Source organism: Engystomops pustulosus, chromosome 8 (assembly GCF_040894005.1).
Source record: "Engystomops pustulosus chromosome 8, aEngPut4.maternal, whole genome shotgun sequence".
NCBI classification, from domain to species: domain Eukaryota; kingdom Metazoa; phylum Chordata; class Amphibia; order Anura; family Leptodactylidae; genus Engystomops; species Engystomops pustulosus.
The window spans coordinates 100,309,816-100,335,472 of NC_092418.1; the positions used below are offsets into that span (position 1 = coordinate 100,309,816).

Here is a 25,657-nt window from a genome sequence, read left to right on the forward strand (position 1 = left end):
TTTGGATTATCAGTGATTTATTTCATCTCACTGTACTAGAAAAATCAAGAAAAATAATCAAAAAAGACACAAAACTGGACCTTAACTAAGCAGAAAACATAGGGGGGGCGTCACATCCAGAGCAGCAGCTCCACATCGACTCCCTGCATCAGCGAGGCATGATATAAGTCTCTGAACTATGCTGCAAGGCATGAAGAATTGTGAACGCAGCTCTGGCTGTGACTGGAGAAGGGAATTGGTCAGTAATGAAGATTTGTCATATACAGCAACAGGGAGGATGGAACTGGGGGCAACAACAGATAAAAGCCCCCAACACCTTCTCCTAAGTGCTAAGAACTGCACCGAGGCACAAAAACCATCAGCCAACGACCCGGGGGAGGAAGGACCCGAAATATCTTCTCATCCGCTACAGACAACCCCGAGGAAGAAGAAATCCATCATATCATATCCAACTGCAGAGGAGAGAACACAGATACATCCCATATTATACCCCAGAGCTGCACTCACTATTCTGCTGCTGGTGCAGTCACTGTGTACATACATGACATTACTTATCCTGTACTGATCCTGAGTTACATCCTGTATTATACTCCAGAGCTGCACTCACTATTCTGCTGCTGGTGCAGTCACTGTGTACATACATGACATTACTTATCCTGTACTGATCCTGAGTTACATCCTGTATTATACCCCAGAGCTGCACTCACTATTCTGCTACTGGTGGGGTTACTGTGTACATACATGAAATTACTTATCCTGTACTGATCCTGAGTTACATCCTGTATTATACCCCAGAGCTGCACTCACTATTCTGCTGCTGGTGCAGTCACTGTGTACATACATGACATTACTTATCCTGTACTGATCCTGAGTTACATCCTGTATTATACCCCAGAGCTGCACTCACTATTCTGCTGCTGGTGCAGTCACTGTACATACATGACATTACTTATCCTGTACTGATCCTGAGTTACATCCTGTATTATACCCCAGAGCTGCACTCACTATTCTGCTGCTGGTGCAGTCACTATGTACATACATGACATTACGTATCCTGTTCTGATCCTGAGATACATCCCATATTATACCCCAGAGCTGCACTCACTATTCTGCTGCTGGTGCAGTCACTGTGTACATACATGACATTACTTATCCTGTACTGATCCTGAGTTACATCCTGTATTATACTCCAGAGCTGCACTCACTATTCTGCTGCTGGTGCAGTCACTGTGTACATACATGACATTACTTATCCTGTACTGATCCTGAGTTACATCATGTATTATACCCCAGAGCTGCACTCACTATTCTGCTGCTGGTGCAGTCACTGTGTACATACATGACATTACTTATCCTGTACTGATCCTGAGTTACATCCTGTATTATACTCCAGATCTGCACTCACTATTCTGCTGCTGGTGCAGTCACTGTGTACATACATGACATTACTTATCCTGTACTGATCCTGAGTTACATCCTGTATTATACTCCAGAGCTGCACTCACTATTCTGTTGCTGGTGCAGTCACCGTGTACATACATGACATTACTTATCCTGTACTGATCCTGAGTTACACCCTGTATTATACTCCAGAGCTGCACTCACTATTCTGCTGGTGCAGTCACTGTGTACATACATGACATTACTTATCCTGTACTGATCCTGAGTTACATCCTGTATTATACTCCAGAGCTGCACTCACTATTCTGCTGCTGGTGCAGTCACTGTGTACATACATGCCATTACTTATCCTGTACTGATCCTGAGTTACATCCAGTATTATACTCCAGAGCTGCACTCACTATTCTGCTGCTGGTGCAGTCACTGTGTACATACATGACATTACTTATCCTGTACTGATCCTGAGTTACATCCTGTATTATACCCCAGAGCTGCACTCACTATTCTGCTGCTGGAGCAGTCACTGTGTACATACATGACATTACTTATCCTGTACTGATCCTGAGTTACATCCTGTATTATACCCCAGAGCTGCACTCACTATTCTGCTGCTGGTGCAGTCACTGTGTACATACATGACATTACTTATCCTGTACTGATCCTGAGTTACATCCTGTATTATACTCCAGAGCTGCACTCACTATTCTGCTGCTGGTGCAGTCACTGTGTACATACATGACATTACTTATCCTGTACTGATCCTGAGTTACATCCTGTATTATACTCCAGAGCTGCACTCACTATTCTGCTCCTGGTGCAGTCACCATTATTCTCATATTCCAATCCCAAACTTACCAGATCATCCACATCTCCCCCCTCATCTGTCATGGACGTTTCCTCCTCTTTCTCTTCACTTGGAGCCAAGAACTGTAGAGAGATGATGATGATGTGATTAAAGGGGCGGTGCAGTAGATAATGACTAGTAGCCCCCCCTCCTCATGCTTTTTTCTTCTTTGTTGGGTTTCTCTGTTTGCAGGGTGTATACAACTCATGGTGGGGGAGACCTGTGATTAGCGCTCGGTCACATTATCTGCGTCTGGTACCTGTTTGGCCTCGTCCTGCGTCACTGCACTGTTTGCGGCTTCATCTCTGGTTATCAGGGAGACGCCATCTACAAGATGATGAAGTGAAACACAGATGACGCCAATGAATAATGGTGGTTAACAGGAAAGGGGTGTGACTTAAAAAGGAGGGTGTGGCTTATCAGAAAATTAGGAGGCCCCCCCCCCATGTGAAACTTCCCTGATGTGACCACCCAGTCATTCTTCCAGGGGGTGGTCTTTTTACAGAGGGCAGGTGTGTATAATACGATAAGGGGGAGCGATGCCCATACAAGTCTCCTGTAGAGGATCCCCCCTTATACTGTGCTCCCCCCAGCCTGGGGGCTCATACAATGTGGAAGAAACCGATACATTGTATCAGTGCATGTAAAATGCATCAGACAGGAGCCTTTTCCCTAGACTGAGAACAACTGTAACAAATCCTCAGCAGTGACAAGGTTAGGACTTGTACATGTTTCTCCCACTGGACTTGTGTTTCCAGTTGCTGACAGCAAGCAGAGATCTTGAAACTGGTGAAGAACTGAAACGCAAAGTCCAATAGAAAGATCTCTAGATCTTTAAATAATTCAAATTCTAAATTTCATGACTGTAACTGTGGATGAGCGAATTGTCCTGACCACAGGGAGTTAAAGGAATTGGCACAAGATTTAAAGGGGCTGTCCCATGTTCAATTGTGTTCCCCTTATCCACAGGATAGGGAATATGAATCTGAACTCTTGGGAGTCTGGCCCCCAGACGGAGAGTCTGGCACCCGCTTGGTCCTGGTTGGACAAGATCCATCAGTAACTGGTCAGACCCCAAACTTACCCTGCACCACGATTTCCCAGAATTCCTTGAACACGTTCCCCGCTGTCCTCTCTTTCAGGGAATGAAGAAAAACATTGAAGTCTTGTGCATGAGACAACTGCAGATGTAAAAATAATGTAGAGGATGAGCCCTGCTCGCCATGAAAGAGCTGATAACAGAGAACAACAGAGGCAGCGCCTACCCGCACGGCTTCAGCCCGAAAACACTTGATACAGTCCATGCTCTTCATGTAATACTGGGCCTGGTGGATGTCCAGACACTCATAGATGCGGTTTATCAATTGTTTACTCACTACAGACGGAAACAGTCAGCAAGAGAAGCGGAGCGGGGAGAGTAGTAGTTATTTAGATAGAATTACTAATGTACAGATACATGTTATACGTCATTGTATCATTAACCACAATGCTGCAGGATGCTCCAGCATCAACACCATGGAGATTGTTATATAGAGATATCATCATGGGGGAAGACACTTTGTACGCACAGCAAACTTCCTGTCCAGCATCCAGCACATAAGTATCTGAGCACTTACCGTCCTGGAAGTTTGCAGTTTTCTGTCGGACTAAAGCCCGGAAGTCGTCTGCGGGGTTCACACTTCCCACCTGAAACAGAGTCACATGATGGGTGACATGGCAAAGGACAAGTGGGACCGCTGGGCGGTCTCATCTGTGGGGAAGCAGTAAGGGATGCGCCTAGCAAAGGGGGGATTGGAGGATGATGGCGGGAGCCTGGTGTAGAGAGGGGATAGTTCTAGCAAAAGACACCGTCACCCCGTGCCCAGCACCCGGACCCCAGTGTGTCTGTACCTTATAAAGAAGAGAAAACATCCAGACTAGGATCTGGACCATGTACTCATGGGCGGAGCCCTGTTCCCCTGTGTCCGTCGGTGGGGCCCCCTGCCCTATCCTCATGGGTGGGGGCCCCCTGCCCTACCCTCGTGAGAAACCCTGAGACTTACAGAGGTGACGCTGCCATCAGCCAGCACCGAGACGCTGAAATCCTCCTCCTCCGTCTTCCGCCTCTTAGACTCCGGCTCCAGGTTACTGCAAAAAAATATATACGGTAAATTATACAAGAGATTTGTCCTGGTACCACTGTAAACAACATTCCATGTATGTAATTTTCCCAAGAATATAACTATTATAATACTGCCCCCTATGTACAGGAATATAACTACTATAATACTGCCCCCTATGTACAGGAATATAACTACTATAATACTGCCCCCTATGTACAAGAATATAACTACTATAATACTGCCTCCTATGTACAGGAATATAACTACTATAATACTGCCCCCTATGTACAAGAATATAACTACTATAATACTGCCTCCTATGTACAGGAATATAACTACTATAATACTGCCCCCTATGTACAGGAATATAACTACTATAATACTGCCCCCTATGTACAGGAATATAACTACTATAATACTGCCCCCTATGTACAAGAATATAACTACTATAATACTGCCCCCTATGTACAAGAATATAACTACTATAATACTGCCCCCTATGTACAGGAATATAACTACTATAATACTGCCCCCTATGTACAAGAATATAACTACTATAATACTGCCCCCTATGTACAAGAATATAACTACTATTATACTGCCCCTATGTACAGGAATATAACTACTATAATACTGCCCCCTATGTACAGGAATATAACTACTATAATACTGCCCCCTATGTACAAGAATATAACTACTATAATACTGCCCCCTATGTACAAGAATATAACTACTATTATACTGCCCCTATGTACAGGAATATAACTACTATAATACTGCCCCCTATGTACAGGAATATAACTACTATAATACTGCCCCCTATGTACAAGAATATAACTACTATAATACTGCCCCCTATGTACAAGAATATAACTACTATTATACTGCCCCTATGTACAGGAATATAACTACTATAATACTGCCCCTATGCACAAGAATATAACCACTATAATACTGCCCCCTATGTACAAGAATATAACTACTATAATACTGCCCCCTATGTACAAGACTATAACTACTATAATACTGTCCCCTATGTACAAGAATATAACTACTATGATACTGCCCCCTATGTACAAGGATATAAGTACTATAATACTGCTCCTATGTAAAAGAATATAACTACTATAATACTGCCCCCTATGTACAAGGATATAACTACTATAATACTGCTCCTATGTAAAAGAACATAACTACTATAATACAGCCCCCTATGTACAAGAATATAACTACTATAATACTGCCCCCTATGTACAGGAATATAACTACTATAATACTGCCCCCTATGTACAGGAATAAAACTACTATAATACTGCCCCCTATGTACAAGAATATAACTACTATAATACTGCCCCCTATGTACAAGAATATAACTACTATTATACTGCCCCTATGTACAGGAATATAACTACTATAATACTGCCCCTATGTACAAGAATATAACTACTATAATACTGACCCCTATGTACAGGAATATAACTACTATAATACTGCCCCCTATGTACAAGAATATAACTACTATAATACTGCCCCCTAACTACTATAATACTGCCCCTATGTACAAGAATATAACTACTATAATACTGCCCCCTATGTACAAGACTATAACTACTATAATACTGTCCCCTATGTACAAGAATATAACTACTATGATACTGCCCCCTATGTACAAGGATATAACTACTATAATACTGCTCCTATGTAAAAGAATATAACTACTATAATACTGCCCCCTATGTACAAGGATATAACTACTATAATACTGCTCCTATGTAAAAGAACATAACTACTACAATACTGCCCCCTATGTACAAGAATATAACTACTATAATACTGCCCCCTATGTACAAGAATATAACTACTATAATACTGCCCCCTATGTACAGGAATATAACTACTATAATACTGCCCCCTATGTACAAGAATATAACTACTATAATACTGCCCCCTATGTACAGGAATATAACTACTATAATACTGCCCCGTATGTACAAGAATATAACTACTATAATACTGCCCCTATGTAAAGGAATATAACTACTATAATACTGTCCCCTATGTACAAGAATATAACTACTATAATACTGCCCCCTATGTAAAGGAATATAACTACTATAATACTGCTCCCTATGTACAAGAATATAACTACTATAATACTGACCCCTATGTACAGGAATATAACTACTATAATACTGCCCCCTATGTACAAGAATATAACTACTATAATACTGCCCCCTATGTACAGGAATGTAACTACTATAATACTGTCCCCTATGTACAAGAATATAACTACTATAATACTGCCCCCTATGTACAAGAATATAACTACTATAATACTGCCCCCTATGTACAAGAATATAACTGCTATAATATTGCCCACTATGTACAAGAATATAACTACTATAATACTGCCCCCTATGTACAAGAATATAACTACTATAATACTGCCCCCTGTGTACAAGAATATAACTACTATAATACTGCCCCCTGTGTACAAGAATATAACTACTATAATACTGCTCCCTATGTACAAGAATATAACTACTATAATACTGCTCCCTATGTACAAGAATATAACTACTATAATACTGCCCCCTATGTACAAGAATATAACTACTATAATACTGCCCCCTATGTACAAGTATATAACTACTATAATACTGCCCCCTATGTACAGGAATATAACTACTATAATACTGCCCCCTATGTACAAGAATATAACTACTATAATACTGCCCCCTGTGTACAAGAATATAACTACTATAATACTGCTCCCTAAGTACAAGAATATAACTACTATAATACTGCTCCCTATGTACAAGAATATAACTACTATAATACTGCCCCCTATGTACAAGAATATAACTACTATAATACTGCCCCCTATGTACAGGAATATAACTACTATAATACTGCCCCCTATGTACAGGAATATAACTACTATAATACTGCCCCCTATGTACAAGAATATAACTACTATAATACTGCCCCCTGTGTACAAGAATATAACAACTATAATACTGCCCCCTATGTACAGGAATATAACTACTATTATACTGCCCCCTACGTACAAGAATATAACTACTATAATACTGCCCCCTATGTACAAGAATATAACTACTATAATACTGCCCCCTATGTACAGGAATATAACTACTATAATACTGCCCCCTATGTACAGGAATATAACTACTATAATACTGCTCCCTATGTACAAGAATATAACTACTATAATACTGCCCCCTATGTACAAGTATATAACTACTATAATACTGCCCCCTATGTACAAGAATATAACTACTATAATACTGTCCCCTATGTACAAGAATATAACTACTATAATACTGCCCCCTATGTACAAGTATATAACTACTATAATACTGCCCCCTATGTACAAGAATATAACTACTATAATACTGCCCCCTATGTACAGGAATATAACTACTATAATACTGCCCCCTATGTACAGGAATATAACTACTATAATACTGCTCCCTATGTACAAGAATATAACTACTATAATACTGCCCCCTATGTACTAGTATATAACTACTATAATACTGCCCCCTATGTACAAGTATATAACTACTATAACACTGCCACCTATGTTGAGAACACGGGAAATCCGGACCAGTGTCTTTCAGGGGATTCCGTGCACCTGACCGCTTGGCACCTGGAAACAATATAAACTCCCACGGTGAGCCGTTCCCCTTGTTTTGCTTCTGCTCTTTTCTTCACTTGATAACTACTATAATACTGCCCCTATGTACAAGAATATAACTACTATAATACTGTCCCCTATGTACAAGACTATAACTACTATAATACTGCCCCCTATGTACAAGAATATAACTACTATAATACTGTCCCCTATGTACAAGGATATAACTACTATAATACTGCCCCCTATGTACAAGAATATAACTACTTTAATACTGCCTCCTATGTACAAGAATATAACTACTATAATACTGCCCCCTATGTACAAGAAAATAACTACTATAATACTTCCCCCTATGTACAGGAATATAACTACTATAATACTGCCCCGTATGTACAAGAATATAACTACTATAATACTGCCCCCTATGTACAAGAAAATAACTACTATAATACTTCCCCCTATGTACAGGAATATAAACTACTATAATACTGCCCCCTATGTACAGGAATATAACTACTATAATACTGTCCCCTATGTACAAGAATATAACTACTATAATACTGCCCCCTATGTACAGGAATATAACTACTATAATACTGCTCCCTATGTACAAGAATATAACTACTATAATACTGACCCCTATGTACAAGAATATAACTACTATAATACTGCCCCCTATGTACAAGAATATAACTACTATAATACTGCCCCCTATGTACAAGAATATAACTGCTATAATACTGCCCCCTATGTACAAGAATATAACTACTATAATACTGCCCCCTATGTACAAGAATATAACTACTATAATACTGCCCCCTATGTACAAGAATATAACTACTATAATACTGACCCCTATGTACAGGAATATAACTCCTATAATACTACCCCCTATGTACAAGAATATAACTACTATAATACTGCCCCCTATGTACAGGAATGTAATTACTATAATACTGTCCCCTATGTACAAGAATATAACTACTATAATACTGCCCCCTATGTACAAGAATATAACTACTATAATACTGCCCCCTATGTACAAGAATATAACTGCTATAATACTGCCCCCTATGTACAAGAATATAACTACTATAATACTGCCCCCTATGTACAAGAATATAACTACTATAATACTGCCCCCTATGTACAGGAATATAACTACTATAATACTGCCCCCTATGTACAGGAATATAACTACTATAATACTGCTCCCTATGTACAAGAATATAACTACTATAATACTGCCCCCTATGTACAAGTATATAACTACTATAATACTGCCCCCTATGTACAAGAATATAACTACTATAATACTGTCCCCTATGTACAAGAATATAACTACTATAATACTGCCCCCTATGTACAAGTATATAACTACTATAATACTGCCCCCTATGTACAAGAATATAACTACTATAATACTGCCCCCTATGTACAGGAATATAACTACTATAATACTGCCCCCTATGTACAGGAATATAACTACTATAATACTGCTCCCTATGTACAAGAATATAACTACTATAATACTGCCCCCTATGTACTAGTATATAACTACTATAATACTGCCCCCTATGTACAAGTATATAACTACTATAACACTGCCACCTATGTTGAGAACACGGGAAATCCGGACCAGTGTCTTTCAGGGGATTCCGTGCACCTGACCGCTTGGCACCTGGAAACAATATAAACTCCCACGGTGAGCCGTTCCCCTTGTTTTGCTTCTGCTCTTTTCTTCACTTGATAACTACTATAATACTGCCCCTATGTACAAGAATATAACTACTATAATACTGTCCCCTATGTACAAGACTATAACTACTATAATACTGCCCCCTATGTACAAGAATATAACTACTATAATACTGTCCCCTATGTACAAGGATATAACTACTATAATACTGCCCCCTATGTACAAGAATATAACTACTTTAATACTGCCTCCTATGTACAAGAATATAACTACTATAATACTGCCCCCTATGTACAGGAATATAACTACTATAATACTGCTCCCTATGTACAGGAATATAACTACTATAAGACTGCCCCCTATGTACAAGAATATAACTACTATAATACTGCCCCCTATGTACAGGAATATAACTACTATAATACTGCCCCCTATGTACAAGAATATAACTACTATAATACTGCTCCCTATGTACAAGAATATAACTACTATAATACTGCCCCCTATGTACAGGAATATAACTACTATAATACTGCCCCCTATGTACAGGAATATAACTACTATAATACTGCTCCCTATGTACAAGAATATAACTACTATAATACTGCCCCTATGTACAAGAATATAACTACTATAATACTGCTCCCTATGTACAAGAATATAACTACTATAATACTGCTCCCTATGTACAAGAATATAACTACTATAATACTGCCCCCTATGTACAGGAATATAACTACTATAATACTGCCCCTATGTACAAGAATATAACTACTATAATACTGCCCCTATGTACAAGACTATAACTACTATAATACTGCCCCTATGTACAAGAATATAACTACTATAATACTGCCCCTATGTACAAGAATATAACTACTATAATACTGCCCCTATGTACAAGAATATAACTAATATAATACTGCCCCCTATGTACAGGAATATAACTACTATAATACTGCCCCTATGTACAGGAATATAACTACTATAATACTGCCCCCTATGTACAGGAATATAACTACTATAACACTGCCCCCTATGTACAATAATATAACTACTATAATACTGCTCCCTATGTACAAGAATATAACTACTATAATACTGCCCCTATGTACAGGAATATAACTACTATAACACTGCCCCCTATGTACAATAATATAACTACTATAATACTGCTCCCTATGTACAAGAATATAACTACTATAATACTGCCCCCTATGTACAAGAATATAACTACTATAATACTGCCCCCTATGTACAAGAATATAACTACAATAATACTTCCCCCTATGTACAGGAATATAACTACTATAATACTGCCCCTAAGTACAAGAATATAACTACTATAATACTGCCCCCTATGTACAGGAATATAACTACTATAATACTGCCCCCTATGTACAAGAATATAACTACTATAATACTGCCCCCTATGTACAAGAATATAACTACTATAATACTGCCCCCTATGTACAAGAATATAACTACTATAATACTGCCCCCTATGTACAAGAATATAACTACTATAATACTGCCCCCTATGTACAAGAATATAACTACTATAATACTGCCCCCTATGTACAAGAATATAACTACTATAATACTGCCCCTAAGTACAAGAATATAACTACTATAATACTGCCTCCTATGTACAAGAATATAACTACTATAATACTGCCCCCTATGTACAAGAATATAACTACTATAATACTGCCCCCTATGTACAAGAATATAACTACTATAATACTGCCCCCTATGTACAAGAATATAACTACTATAATACTGCCCCCTATGTACAATAATATAACTACTATAATACTGCCCCCTATGTACAGGAATATAACTACTATAATACTGCCCCTATGTACAAGAATATAACTACTATAATACTGCCCCCTATGTACAAGAATATAACTACTATAATACTGCCCCTATGTACAAGAATATAACTACTATAATACTGCCCCCTATGTACAAGAATATAACTACTATAATACTGCCCCCTATGTACAATAATATAACTACTATAATACTGCCCCCTATGTACAGGAATATAACTACTATAATACTGCCCCTATGTACAAGAATATAACTACTATAATACTGCCCCCTATGTACAAGAATATAACTACTATAATACTGCCCCTATGTACAAGAATATAACTACTATAATACTGCCCCCTATGTACAAGAATATAACTACTATAATACTGCCCCCTATGTACAAGAATATAACTACTATAATACTGCCCCCTATGTACAGGAATATAACTACACCCCTTCCTGTGTGACCTGTATATAATCTTCCCCCTGGTGGTCTCTATCCTCTGTGACCGCGCAGTAGTCTGGGAGGGGGGAGGGGGCGCTCATCAGACAGGAAAAGGCTTCTCTTTTGTGCTCCAGAGCAGAAATCAATAATTTGCAATCAGCTAATCGCGTGGCTTGTCAGGGTGCGCGGCTGTAATCACACAGGGAAAGCTGCAAACGAGAAATCCGGCCGCTGTATAACGGACAGGCCAGTCCTCGGAGAGAGATGGGGATTAACCCATTGACTGCCAGGGCGCCTCTCATCTGCCAGTTACTGCAGGAGACAGACGTCAATGAGACAGAGCGGCGAGTGCAGCAGTCACACTCAGGTAATTGGTCTGCGACATTCACACAAGTGGCGGCTTATTACACACCCGCTCGCCCGCCGTCAAATGAAAGATTAACAGCGGCCGCAAAATGCCAGGAGCAATCATCTGCAGCGAGGACCAGGGCTCTAGGTCCAGTGTGATAAAAGGGATCTGACATGTTACTCACTGCCAGTTTCGCAACATTTCCCATCCTGGGAAAGCTGGGTGACAGGGATCACCCTATATGGGAAAGAAATGGTTAGTCCTATAGCTATGTGTTATCCCCCCAGGCACAGGATGGTGTCTCATTGGTCTGGGGTTGGAGCAATGGGACGAGGAGTCCTAATCTCTTTACTTAAAGGGGTTGTCCGGTGGTGTGAAAATTTTACTTGATTGGAAATTCTCCTTAGTTTGTAAAGAAAAGTAGCTCTTAGTTACAATGTTACTTCTACGTTGTACCCAGCAGTGGCCTCCAACCACCGGGCCGGGGTCAGAAAATACAGATACTCATCATTTTCTGTTCCACTGAGTCAGCAGGAATCTTCTCCCCGGGGCTTCCCGGCAGAGGGATCTATACGCTCTGCCCCATCACACATTAAGCCGCAACAAGGTCCCTACCTGATGACATCATAGCGAGCGCGTGGGCAGAGTGTGTACCTCTGCCAGGAAGCCGGAGGTAAGAACAGGGGTTACTATTATGGTCAATGGGCTGCAGCAACATCAGCACAGTCATTGGTCTGAACATGGGCAGGTCTCCCATAGGCCAGATCCGCTGTCATTCAGGTGGAAGGGGCGGGACATCCTCTGTGACTATAATAAATCATGTGAATAGCGATCAACGCCCTCCAGCGAGTCCCTTCCTTCTGACGCCGCTGTAGTGGGGAAACATGTCGGGAGGACTTGCAGAACTGTATGGTAAAACGCGGCAGAGTGACTGAGGCTGTGTTCACACCCTTCGTTTTTTAGATGCAATTTTCAATGTCCTAACCAGGAGTGGTGTGAAAATATTCGGAGGAGCAGCGTCTCTCAATGATCTGTTCTCTCCCATTATCATCCACAGCTGCTTTTGTCTTTTTCTTTTACTGCATCAGAAAAACTGAACGTGTGAACGCGCCCTTAGTAGGCAGCGAGTTTTATTGCTAGATCGCAACTTTCTATAGATCCTCTACTAGCCTGCTGTGTTATAGGGGTTATCAGTGCACAATAAGTCCCCTTTCACACCATGACAGACAGCATGCGGCCGGAGTGCATTGTGCGTGGTACAGCTAGTACAACCATGCAGACGTGTGAGAGGGGCCTTACAGCTCCTCACCTCTGTTACTGAGCTGCCGATCCCTTAGTGGATCTAAATAAAAGATCTCATCTGAGATTTATCTCCAGCTCTCAGAGACACAGGATCCTCGTACTTTTAACGGATTGGGCCGCCCCCCCCCCCCCCCCCCCAATTAGTCTTATTCCCTATTATGTGTTTTAATAAACCCCTTACACTTACTGCTCTGATCTGCTATGAAGGCGATTACAGTGTCATCACCTGGGGTTGGTATTTCAGGGCCCATCACTATAACAGGAGGTTCGGGGGCTCCTGTGAGTGGTGCCTTATAAGGTAATTGGGGGCCCCTTTCCTGTGCTCGCTGAAGGTCCCTCTAGTGGAGGATCATCTGACACTCACTGGAGAAGCCAATAACATCAGACAGAGGATAGGACAACGTTGTGTAGAATCACAGGCCTCCATTCAAGTGAAATTGATGAATATGTGATCCGTTTTTTAATCATTTGGACAATCCCTTTAACTAGGTTCCTGCACTTAATACAATAAACCAGTAATTCTAGAAGCGGCTCTCCCCTGGCTGCAGATACTCTACTCCAACAAGGCCGGAGACCTCCCCTTTAATCTCAGATCTGATCATCCAGATTACAGGCAGAGCTGCAGCTGGATAGTTGTGGGTTCTGGATTAGGTGTAAGGTAAATTATATAGCGCCCCCTAGAGGGTGTGAGAGGCAATACTCACGCGTCAGGAAAGACGTGCTGCGCTGTCACCTGCTCCTTCATCTTGCTGGACTCCTGCAGCGGGAAGCAGCTCTTCACCTTGTCCAGAGCGGCCCGACAGCGCGTCTCCACCGGTCCGGGGGTCCGCAGAATCTCCAGGAGGTGGCGCTCTATGGCGGGGAGGGGGTCCTCAGGGTGGAAGGCCTTGTGCTGAAGGCACTGGCAGGGAGAAGACACAGAAGAAACACACATTACTGTACAGAACAAGACACTGCAATCACTTCATCACATGAGATTATATCTATCCATATCTCTCCCATGTCTATATCTATATCATATATATCTCTATGTATATCATGTCTATGTGGGATGGGGAATATGGGATGGGGACAGGATGATGGGGTACAGGGGGGTCCATGGTATCTCCCTATCTAGGTCATATCTATCTCTCGTCCATCTGAGATCCACCAGCTTATTCTCTCCCCCATCATCTGTCTGCTCAGGTATGGGCTGCAGCCACTCGGATACAATGTGAACAGTGACTGAAGGATCTGCATCTACAACCTAGTGACAAAGGTGCCCTGGGAAAGCTGGGTGTCACTTGTCTGCCTGGTAATATAGGGGTTAATCCTGCAGCTGGGATGATCTAGCACCCAGAAGCCACACATGAGATGTGATCACACACATGGCCTTGACAGAGCAGAGTAATGTCAGGAGGATTCCTCCTCTATAAGATGACGGACGCGTCTCTGAATCATCCCTCGTCTACCAGAAACACGGCAGCAGTGTCGACAATAAGAGGGTCCTGTGGACCCTCTGTGTCACGCAGCTGGTTTGGACATGAGACCCTCCTAAAAGTGCTATCTAAAGAGTCCTCCCTGATCTTAACCCTTTAACCCCATACAGTGATCTGGACTTGCTGCAGGGAGACCACCAGGTCACTACCTCTTGGAGAAGTCTTGATGTAGGAGACCATCGGCCTAGAGCTGAGATATACCGGGAAGGAAGAGACTGGGGATGAGCCGACATGAGGGAAAAGCGAGTGCAAAAACCATCAGGGTCCTGAGTACTGAGTGTGGACACAATTATGGGTGTGCACTTGCCTTGACAAGAAGTAGCAACAGCAGATCTGGGTAACCTATGGGCCAGAGGAAAGATGGATGCATGCAGGGCTGAACGAATATCCATGGAAGCTGCTAGGACCCCACAACCACCTTGGAGCCCCTTCTCTGCTCTTTACACAATCATGGAGTTAAATAATTAGACATAACTTATCTGCAGCTTCCACTAGGGGGAGCTCAGGAGCCGTGCAGATCAGGGAACACCAGCATCAGATCACAAAGGGTGCAAAGAGTCCGAGCCCCCAGTAATCAGATACTGAAAAGCAAAGGCTATCAATATATAGCAGTGGAGAACAGTCCACCTGCACCTCCATTCTCTCACTTCCCAGCATGCAATGCACAGCCATCGCAGAACGTATATGGATTAGAGTGGAATATTTTACCTGGAATAATCTTTGAAATTGAGGATTAGGGATTTTGCTTGGTTTGAATAAATCTTCAATCCCTTCATCATCTTCCTGAACCAAACTCATGTTATCGATCAGAGAGTCCACAGCCGAGAGCTGAGCGTCTGCCAGAAACATGGAAGATGAGAGCAGCACAAAACCACAAGACATCAGCAGATAAGTCGCAACCTACCTGACGGCTTAAACTTCTTGTTATTACTGAGGGATGAGAAGAGATACTGACGGAGATCCTCCATATACGGGAGCTGCACATATACCAGGCACTGGAAGGAGAGGAAGAGTCTGTCACATTGTGTCAGCGCAGCGAGGAGCTCACCCAGATACAACCAAACTGAGTCACTGTATTATACTCCAGAGCTGCACTCACTATTCTGCTGGTGCAGTCACTGTGTACATACATGACATTACTTATCCTGTACTGATCCTGAGTTACATCCTGTATTATACTCCAGAGCTGCACTCACTATTCTGCTGCCGGTTCAGTCACTGTGTACATACATGACATTACTTATCCTGTACTGATCCTGAGTTACATCCTGTATTATATCCCAGAGCTGCACTCACTATTCTGCTGCTGGTGCAGTCACTGTGTACATACATGACATTACTTATCCTGTACTGATCCTGAGTTACATCCTGTATTATATCCCAGAGCTGCACTCACTATTCTGCTGCTGGTGCAGTCACTGTGTACATACATGACATTACTTATCCTGTACTGATCCTGAGTTACATCCTGTATTATATCCCAGAGCTGCACTCACTATTCTGCTGCTGGTGCAGTCACTGTGTACATACATGACATTACTTATCCTGTACTGATCCTGAGTTACATCCTGTATTATACTCCAGAGCTGCACTCACTATTCTGCTGGTGCAGTCACTGTGTACATACATGACATTACTTATCCTGTACTGATCCTGAATTACATCCTGTATTATACTCCAGAGCTGCACTCACTATTCTGCTGGTGCAGTCACTGTGTACATACATGACATTACTTATCCTGTACTGATCCTGAGTTACATCCTGTATTATACTCCAGAGCTGCACTCACTATTCTGCTGCTGGTGAAATCACTGTGTACATACATGACATTACTTATCCTGCACTGATCCCGAGTGACATCCTGTATTATACTCCAGAGCTGCACTCACTATTCTGCTGCTGGTGCAGTCACTGTGTACATACATGACATTACTTATCCTGTACTGATACTGAGTTACATCCTGTATTATACCCCAGAGCTGCACTCACTATTCTGCTGCTGGTGCAGTCACTGTGTACATACATGACATTACTTATCCTGTACTGATCCTGAGTTACATCCTGTATTATACCCCAGAGCTACACTCACTATTCTGCTGCTGGTGCAGTCACTGTGTACATACATGACATTACTTATCCTGTACTGATCCTGAGTTACATCCTGCATTATACCCCAGAGCTGCACTCACTATTCTGCTGCTGGTGCAGTCACTGTGTACATACATGACATTACTTATCCTGTACTGATCCTGAGTTACATCCTATATTATACCCCAGAGCTGCACTCACTATTCTGCTGCTGGTGCAGTCACTGTGTACATACATGACATTACTTATCCTGTACTGATCCTGAGTTACATCCTATATTATACCCCAGAGCTGCACTCACTATTCTGCTGCTGGTGCAGTCACTGTGTACATACATGACATTACTTATCCTGTACTGATCCTGAGTTACATCCTGTATTATACCCCAGAGCTACACTCACTATTCTGCTGCTGGTGCAGTCACTGTGTACATACATGACATTACTTATCCTGTACTGATCCTGAGTTACATCCTGTATTATACCCCAGAGCTGCACTCACTATTCTGCTGCTGGTGCAGTCACTGTGTACATACATGACATTACTTATCCTGTACTGATCCTGAGTTACATCCTATATTGTACCCCAGAGCTGCACTCACTATTCTGCTGCTGGTGCAGTCACTGTGTACATACATGACATTACTGATCCTGTACTGATCCTGAGTTACACCCTGTATTATACCCCAGAGCTACACTCACTATTCTGCTGCTGGTGCAGTCACTGTGTACATACATGACATTACTTATCCTGTACTGATCCTGAGTTACATCCTGTATTATACTCCAGAGCTGCTCTCACTATTCTGCTGGTGCAGTCAGTGTACATACATGACATTACTTATCCTGTACTGATCCTGAGTTACATCCTGTATTATACTCCAGAGCTGCACTCACTATTCTGCTGCTGGTGCAGTCACTGTGTACATACATGACATTACTTATCCTGTACTGATCCTGAGTTACATCCTGTATTATACTCCAGAGCTGCACTCACTATTCTGCTGCTGGTGCAGTCACTGTGTACATACATGACATTACTTATCCTGTACTGATCCTGAGTTACATCCTGTATTATACCCCAGAGCTGCACTCACTATTCTGCTGCTGGTGCAGTCACTGTGTACATACATGACATTACTTATCCTGTACTGATCCTGAGTTACATCCTGTATTATACCCCAGAGCTGCACTCACTATTCTGCTGCTGGTGCAGTCACTGTGTACATACATGACATTACTTATCCTGTACTGATCCTGAGTTACATCCTGTATTATACTCCAGAGCTGCACTCACTATTCTGCTGCTGGTGCAGTCACTGTGTACATACATGACATTACTTATCCTGTACTGATCCTGAGTTACATCCTGTATTATACTCCAGAGCTGCACTCACTATTCTGCTGTTGTAGTCACTGTGTTGATCTATAATAAAAATGAGATACCTCGTACTTCTCCTTGATGTGAGGGAATGCCACTCCAACCTGAGGATTTGCCAGTTTGTTGTAGGCGTACCGCACAATGGCGACCATTTCCATGTCGTTGAGTGCATGGATCAACGCAGACAGAGCGATGGCCGCAGACTGGAAGATATAAGAAAACATTATGGGGAGGCTCAGGCTACTCCTCCCATCACTCTCCTGCGCCATCAGCTGCTCTCCTGTATTATTCTAGGAGAACTAGTAGGATTTAGGGGCCTGAACAACTCACTTCATCCTCCTTTGGTGCAAAGATTTTCAGGACTTGATTGCCCATAAAATGTGTCCTCTCGATCTGAAATAAAAATCACAGAAATTTAATTATCAAATATTGTTCAGATGAATCTGCAATTTACAATGCAGTAACTGAAGTATCCAGCTAAGAACCTGCTGCAGAGAGCACAGAGCACAGCAGTGTGAGGACACATCCCAGTGCACTTCTGGAATATAAATCATTATATCACAGTCCTGCTGCTACTAACATAGACAAGGGTCTAATTACACATCTCTCCAGGGATTATACCTATCACAGGCTGTAGATAGCACAGAGCACAGCAGTGTGAGGCATTGATTTCACACCTAGAATATGACGGTATCAGACTTGCCTGCGAAGCTTTAGTGAACCCCAGAACAGAGAAGCATTTGGATTCGGTTTTGTATTTCATCTGGTCTTGATCCACTTTTGAGAACGGGATGATGTCACTTCCGTAACGGAAACCTGTTTGGGAGGCGAAAGGGTAAAACGTTACAGACCGCCAAGGGGATGTCACCCCCCAACTACTACCCCCAGCATTCCATTACCGCTGTAGAGTCATGGGATGGAATCCACTACCCCAGACGGGAGCAATCAGGGTGACTAATTGAAGTACACACCCCCTTGTACCATATCACAATGCAGTACCCCCCCCCCTTTTACTGTATCACAAGTTATACAACAGTCCTGCATCCATCTGGTTGTGTGTATGGCCCTTTAAAGTTGAGGTGTCACCCTACATACTGACTTTATAATTCAAGTTCCCAACCATTGGGATCCCCAGAAATCAGGTAACCCTATTCCTGCAATGTGCCCCATATTGAATCAATGTCTGCCCTGCAGGATTAGCCAAGGGTCAAGGAGGCCCCCTCTGCCCTATAACATATAGGACTTAAGGGGACTGCTATCCTATATACCTGGTCATTGGGGTCCTAGAGGTGAGACACTTACTTCCAAGTCAAATACTGGCACAGCCCCTTTAATGATAACCCCATGTGACTGCTCACAGCAGGAGCTTTGTGTCAGTATCACCCACATCCCCCTGCACCTTGTATGGTGTCGTCTTTCTGGATTTCGGTTTCCTCGTCATTATTTAGGCAGAAAACCGTCTCCTTCTGGACGTCGTCTTTTCGCAGTGTTCTGGCGTCCACATTGGACCAACTCTTCTTCACTTTCTCCTCCGTGACCTAAGAGCCAATAATGGGTTAAAGTTCTGCATCTTTCTTATAGGCCGCAAGGTTCCTCTACCGGATCCCTGCTTGCTGTCAGTGAAAGAAAACATTCTTATTGTAAACCTATATAGACCGCACACATCTCACAGCTGAGGGTTTGTTACAGCTGCAGGAGGACAGACAATCCTTATGAGAATAATTGGCCTTCTTGTCCAAAGAGTTTGTTACAATGTATCGGTGCAGGTAAAATGTATAAATCTGGAGTCCGGGTTATTTATCTCCCAGAAAATTGCTCAAACTGGATACGATTGTAGCAAATAAATATTAGGACAAGTATCTGGATCTATAAAAAAAAAAAAGCATCTAGGACAGTAAATGTGGTGAACTACAACTCCCAGCATGGCACCTACACCTATGGCTCCAGCTGGTCTAGAATTGATGTACGTTGAGACTAAGGGATTGGCTCAGCAGTGATAGGGACAATGTACATGATGTCATCACTTCCGGACGGTGAAGTGGATCCTTCCCGGATGAGAGGCGCCGGGGATGTTGGGCAGCCGATTGTCTCCTGGGACCTGTCAGTGGCTTGGATACATTTGGATACTTACAGCCTTGTACCCCACGATGCGTATGGAGATGGTTGACCCTATGGTCAGCGTACACTGCCACGGCATAGGTCTCCGCTCAATCTTCTTGAACATGGAGAGTTTCTCTAGACTGTCCCTGGAGCCCAATATAAGAAACAGAAAAACATCACTAACCACAAGTCACCCCACCACAACAGCTCTGCTCCTCCCATGCTCTACACTGCAGCTCTGCTCCCCCCTCCATGCTCCACACTGCAGCTCTGCTTCCCCCTCCATGCTCCACACTGCAGCTCTGTTCCCCCCTCTATGCTTCACACTGCAGCTCTGCTTCCCCCTCCATGCTCCACACTGAAGCACTGCTCCCCCCTCCATGCTCCACACTGAAGCACTGCTCCCCCCTCCATGCTCCACACTGAAGCACTGCTCCCCCCTCCATGCTCCACACTGAAGCACTGCTCCCCCCTCCATGCTCCACACTGAAGCACTGCTCCCCCCTCCATGCTCCACACTGAAGCACTGCTCCCCCCTCCATGCTCCACACTGAAGCACTGCTCCCCCCTCCATGCTCCACACTGAAGCACTGCTCCCCCCTCCATGCGCCACACTGAAGCACTGCTCCCTCCTCCATGCGCCACACTGAAGCACTGCTCCCCCCTCCATGCGCCACACTGAAGCACTGCTCCCCCCTCCATGCGCCACACTAAAGCACTGCTCCCCCCTCCATGCTCCATACTGAAGCACTGCTCTCCCCTCCATGCTCCACACTGAAGCACTGCTCCCCCCTCCATGCTCCACACTGCAGCACTGCTCCCCCCTCCATGCTCCACACTGCAGCACTGCTCCCCCCTACATGCTCTACACTGCAGCTCTGCTCCCTCTTCCATGCTCTACACTGCAGCTCTGCTTCCCCCTCCATGCTCCACACTGAAGCACTGCTCCCCCCCTCCATGCTCCACACTGCAGCACTGCTCCCCCCTCCATGCTAAACACTGCAGCAATGCTCCCCCCTCCATGCTCTACACTGCAGCTCTGCTCCCACCTGCATGCTCTACCCTGCAGGTCTGCTCCCACCTGCATGCTCTACCCTGCAGCTCTGCTCCCCCCCTCCATGCTCTACACTGCAGCTCTGCGTCACTGACTATAATGTGTAATTACCTGAATGAGTAAACCTCGTCCAGGCCATCTTCACCTTCCAGGGAGAACATGATCTTCCTCACCATCTTCACTCCCTCTTTCTGTTGGTCGGAGAGACCTTTCCCAGGGCCGCGCCTCTGCCCCTCGTCCCCTCTACCCCCGTCATCTGCTCTGTCCTCATCTTCATCTATGGGGAAGGGCAAACTGTGGCGACACGTAAATATCCGTGTGATGGATCATCCGCCATCAGTGATCAAATGGGTGCCAGCGATGGGCCATACACAGGATGAGGTCAAGGGACGTGGCAAATGTGGCAGGGGTGGGGGGTGGAACAAGAGGAAACCGACTAATCGAGAGAATGGGGGTCCCGTGCCCATCTGCTGAGGCCCAGTACGTCCTCATGCTAAATGTCAGTGAATAAAAACTGTGCGCACAATAAGCATTACAGTCGGGCCGCATCCTTCCAGAGACAGCGCCACACTCGTCCACAGTTTGCACCTGGTATTGCATCCCCATTAACTTTAATGAAGCCGAAATACCGGGAAAACCCATAGACGGGGGGGGGGGGGGAGAAGGCGGACAGAACTTTCTGGTCCAAATAAGATCTCTTCTCACCCATGTGCTGGGGTTGTTACAATGTATCAGTAATAGAAGAATAGGAAAGTTTTCATTCACTGACAGAAAGCTGAGGAAAGACCAAGTCATTTCAAAAGTGACGGAATTTCCCGTTATATGCTGATAAAGCGGCGTGTTGTGCTGGGACGTGTAGTTCCCCGGATACCTACAAGAACTGCAGGGTGATGCCGGCCTTCTTCAGGTTGGCGATGATGATCTCCAGCTGGTCCTGGGTGAAGGGGCTGCTCAGATCCGACAGAACCGCGATGTGCAGCTTATCGTACTTCTTCCCTCTAACAAAAAGGAGTAAGATGAGAGATCAGATCAGGGGAGGGGAGGCCCCAGGGGCTACACACCCCCTGCCATGTACCCAGCTTTCCCAGACCCCTGACTAGTGTGTGGTGAGTAATGGAGCAGGTACTTACAGCGTCTCCTTCTGGAGAATATCCATACAGACGATCAGAGCGTCCAGGACTGGGGAGCGGGATAAGGAAACATGGAGGCAGCAGAGAAGGCAGCTCCTGGATGTTTGGAGATATCATCACATAGAACCTGGGGAAGGTTATAGGACCCTACAGGACCCAGGAGAGGAACAGAACCCTAAATAGCCCAGAGGTGAGAAGGGACAGAACAGAACCCAGGAGCGACTAAGTAGGAACAGACAAAAACCAAAAGGAGGTAGAAGACTGGACCCCAGGAATTACAGGCCTAATAGGGATTCTCTGCCTCCGTTCCTTGGGGGCACCTGACCGCTGCCCGCTCCCGCGGGGCACCTGACCTCTGCCCGGGGGCACCTGACCTCTGCCCGGGGGCACCTGACCTCTGCCCGGGGGCACCTGACCTCTGCAGAGCTGCGGGCTGCTGGGCCTGGCACAACCTTGAAGGATACAGTCGGCCTGCTGGACGCCGGGCTGGATAACATTCTGGATCTCATCCAGAAGCTGGAAGTCAGGAAGCATGAGATGGCGCTGCACCGTGATGTTCTGGTACTGGTCCCGGGCCGCCAGGGCGTTGTCTGTGCCATCAGTACCAAACAACACAACCGCAATCTCATCCTTAGATTCTGCAAAGACCTGGAAGAAGAGGAAGATGCTGATCCCCAGAGACGCAGAACCATCACAGGCTTCGTGTACAGTTTACATATGACCTGGTCCAACATGTCTCACAGCTGAGGATCTGTTACTATTGCATCCAGGTTGAATATATATATATATATATATGTGAGAACCACAGCAGCAGCACAAATATTCTTTTTTTCCTGATAGTTTGTTACAATGTATCAGTGCAGGAAGTGTGTTAATCATGAATGAAGGATGTTTAGAGGGGGAGTCCCAACATGTTATCCCCAATATGGGCCAACAGCTAGAACCAGAACCATCAAGATAACATGTCTTGCGAAATGATTAGAGCAGCAGAGTAGATGCCTCCCTCTTCTCACCTGTGTTTGGACCCATCTGTATGTTAATTATAGATGATAATAAAAGCATCCAAGTTCAGCAAACCCTCAGCTGTGAGAGGAATCTTAGGCCGAGCAGTTTGGGCTCCGGCTCCTTATCCTTCTCCACCCATTACCTGTCTCTGTACAAACAGCGTCAGGACTTTCTTCGCCTCCTGGAATGGCGTCTCCTCGCCCTGCTGGGAGTGACTCATAGCGAGTCCCACGTCCATGCACAGCACGATGGCGGTCTGCGAAGAGAGTGCTGCGTCACAATGGCTTCCCAGAATGCACCGGGAATCTTACACCAATCACGTTGTATCTGGATCAGCGATGGCTGGGGGAGGCCCAGGGGGTCATTTATCAAACTTTTTTTCATTTTGTTTCTCTGTTTTGCAAAATTAAAATAATAATCTTGAAAATCCAGATTTGGATTGTGAAAAAGTTGCAATTTTTTGCTGCAAATAACCTCCACGTCCGAGAAGACGAAGACAAAGGGAGATGGTAACATTTGAGACTTTTGTGGTACGATTCAGACCCACAGGCCTAACTTATAAATCTGAGATAAATCAACCCCAAGACCTTTAGAAACTTATGATAAACGTCACGTTACGTCAATAAATGCATTTACTGCAAAAAAAAAAAAAAAACGCCAGCAATGTGAAAATGTTTCTAATAACCCAAAAGAACAAGTAGTATAGCGCCACCTAGTGGCCAGAATCAAGAACTGCACAGATATGGATAACACTAGAGAACAGCAGCGCCATCTAGTGGAGGAAAACAGGAAGTGCAGCAGGGGGCTCTGCCTGGACATGTCACATCTGTAACGTATCCCCACAACTCCCGGCACATCCAGAGCCCAAAACACAATCCTGCGTCTAACACCAAACTATTATCAATAATAGTTTAGAAATTATTAGTTTACAAGCGTTTATAAAGACACAGTGTGAAGAGAGCACTTTATTATTGTACAGATACGAGCTCTGCCTCGCACACAGGACGCGACCCCAGGAGCTCAGACACTGACACCGGATCCGGCAGCCGCTATTACCGCCAATCATACCTTCCCTGCCCGCGCCATGGCGCTTCAATATCTGGTGTTCCGGTTGCCTCCAGCAGCAAAATCCTTCCCCCCGAACACACAGAACCAGAGCAAAGGTTCCGCATCAGGAAGAACGTGAACAACAGCGACACCTAAAGGCCAGAACAGGGAACTATCACTATAATACGTCACAAATAAGGATAAGTAATATCATGTATATACACAGTGACTGCCCCAGCAGCAGAATAGTGAGTGCAGCTCTGGAGTATAATGCAGGATGTAACTCAGGATCAGTACAGGATAAGTAATGTCATGTATGTACACAGTGACTGCACCAGCAGAATAGTGAGTGCAGCTCTGGGGTATAATACAGGATGTAACTCAGGACCAGTACAGGATAAGTAATGTCATGTATGTACACAGTGACTGCACCAGCAGCAGAATAGTGAGTGCAGCTCTGGAGTATAATACAGGATGTAACTCAGGATCAGTACAGGATAAGTAATGTCATGTATGTACAGTGACTGCACCAGCAGCAGAATAGTGAGTGCAGCTCTGGAGTATAATACAGGATGTAACTCAGGATCAGTACAGGATAAGTAATGTCATGTATGTACACAGTGACTGCACCAGTAGCAGAATAGTGAGTGCAGCTCTGGGGTATAATACAGGATGTAACTCAGGATCAGTACAGGATAAGTAATGTCATGTATGTACACAGTGACTGCACCAGCAGCAGAATAG

At 43.9% G+C, this 25,657-nt stretch overlaps 1 protein-coding gene across 1 annotated transcript; it reads right to left on the reverse strand.

Moving 5' to 3' along the window:
- XRCC5 (X-ray repair cross complementing 5) lies at positions 1-25,082 on the reverse strand. Its single transcript, XM_072121999.1, has 21 exons — positions 24,935-25,082; positions 24,009-24,122; positions 23,326-23,509; positions 22,862-22,910; positions 22,607-22,729; positions 21,843-22,025; positions 20,709-20,823; positions 19,977-20,115; positions 19,281-19,393; positions 18,908-18,970; positions 18,643-18,780; positions 16,013-16,103; positions 15,817-15,944; positions 14,335-14,531; positions 4,288-4,372; positions 3,862-3,931; positions 3,511-3,620; positions 3,330-3,426; positions 2,505-2,572; positions 2,257-2,328; positions 1-452 (listed from the first exon to the last, which is right to left on the reverse strand). Exons 1-21 carry the CDS (start codon positions 24,950-24,952, stop codon positions 438-440), a joined length of 2,172 nt encoding a protein of 723 aa, XP_071978100.1. The 5' UTR covers positions 24,953-25,082; the 3' UTR covers positions 1-437.
- Between the last annotated feature and the right edge of the window lie 575 nt (positions 25,083-25,657).

Excerpts from the sequence above, each read along its gene's own strand:
- XRCC5 (XM_072121999.1), bottom strand. Across the intron at positions 22,911-23,325 it reads CGGCGTCCAGCAGGCCGACT|TCCTGGACGCTCTGATCGTC; the intron begins GTATCCTTCAAG and ends CCCGCTCCCCAG. Across the intron at positions 3,427-3,510 it reads TTCGGGCTGAAGCCGTGCGG|TTGTCTCATGCACAAGACTT; the intron begins GTAGGCGCTGCC and ends TTACATCTGCAG.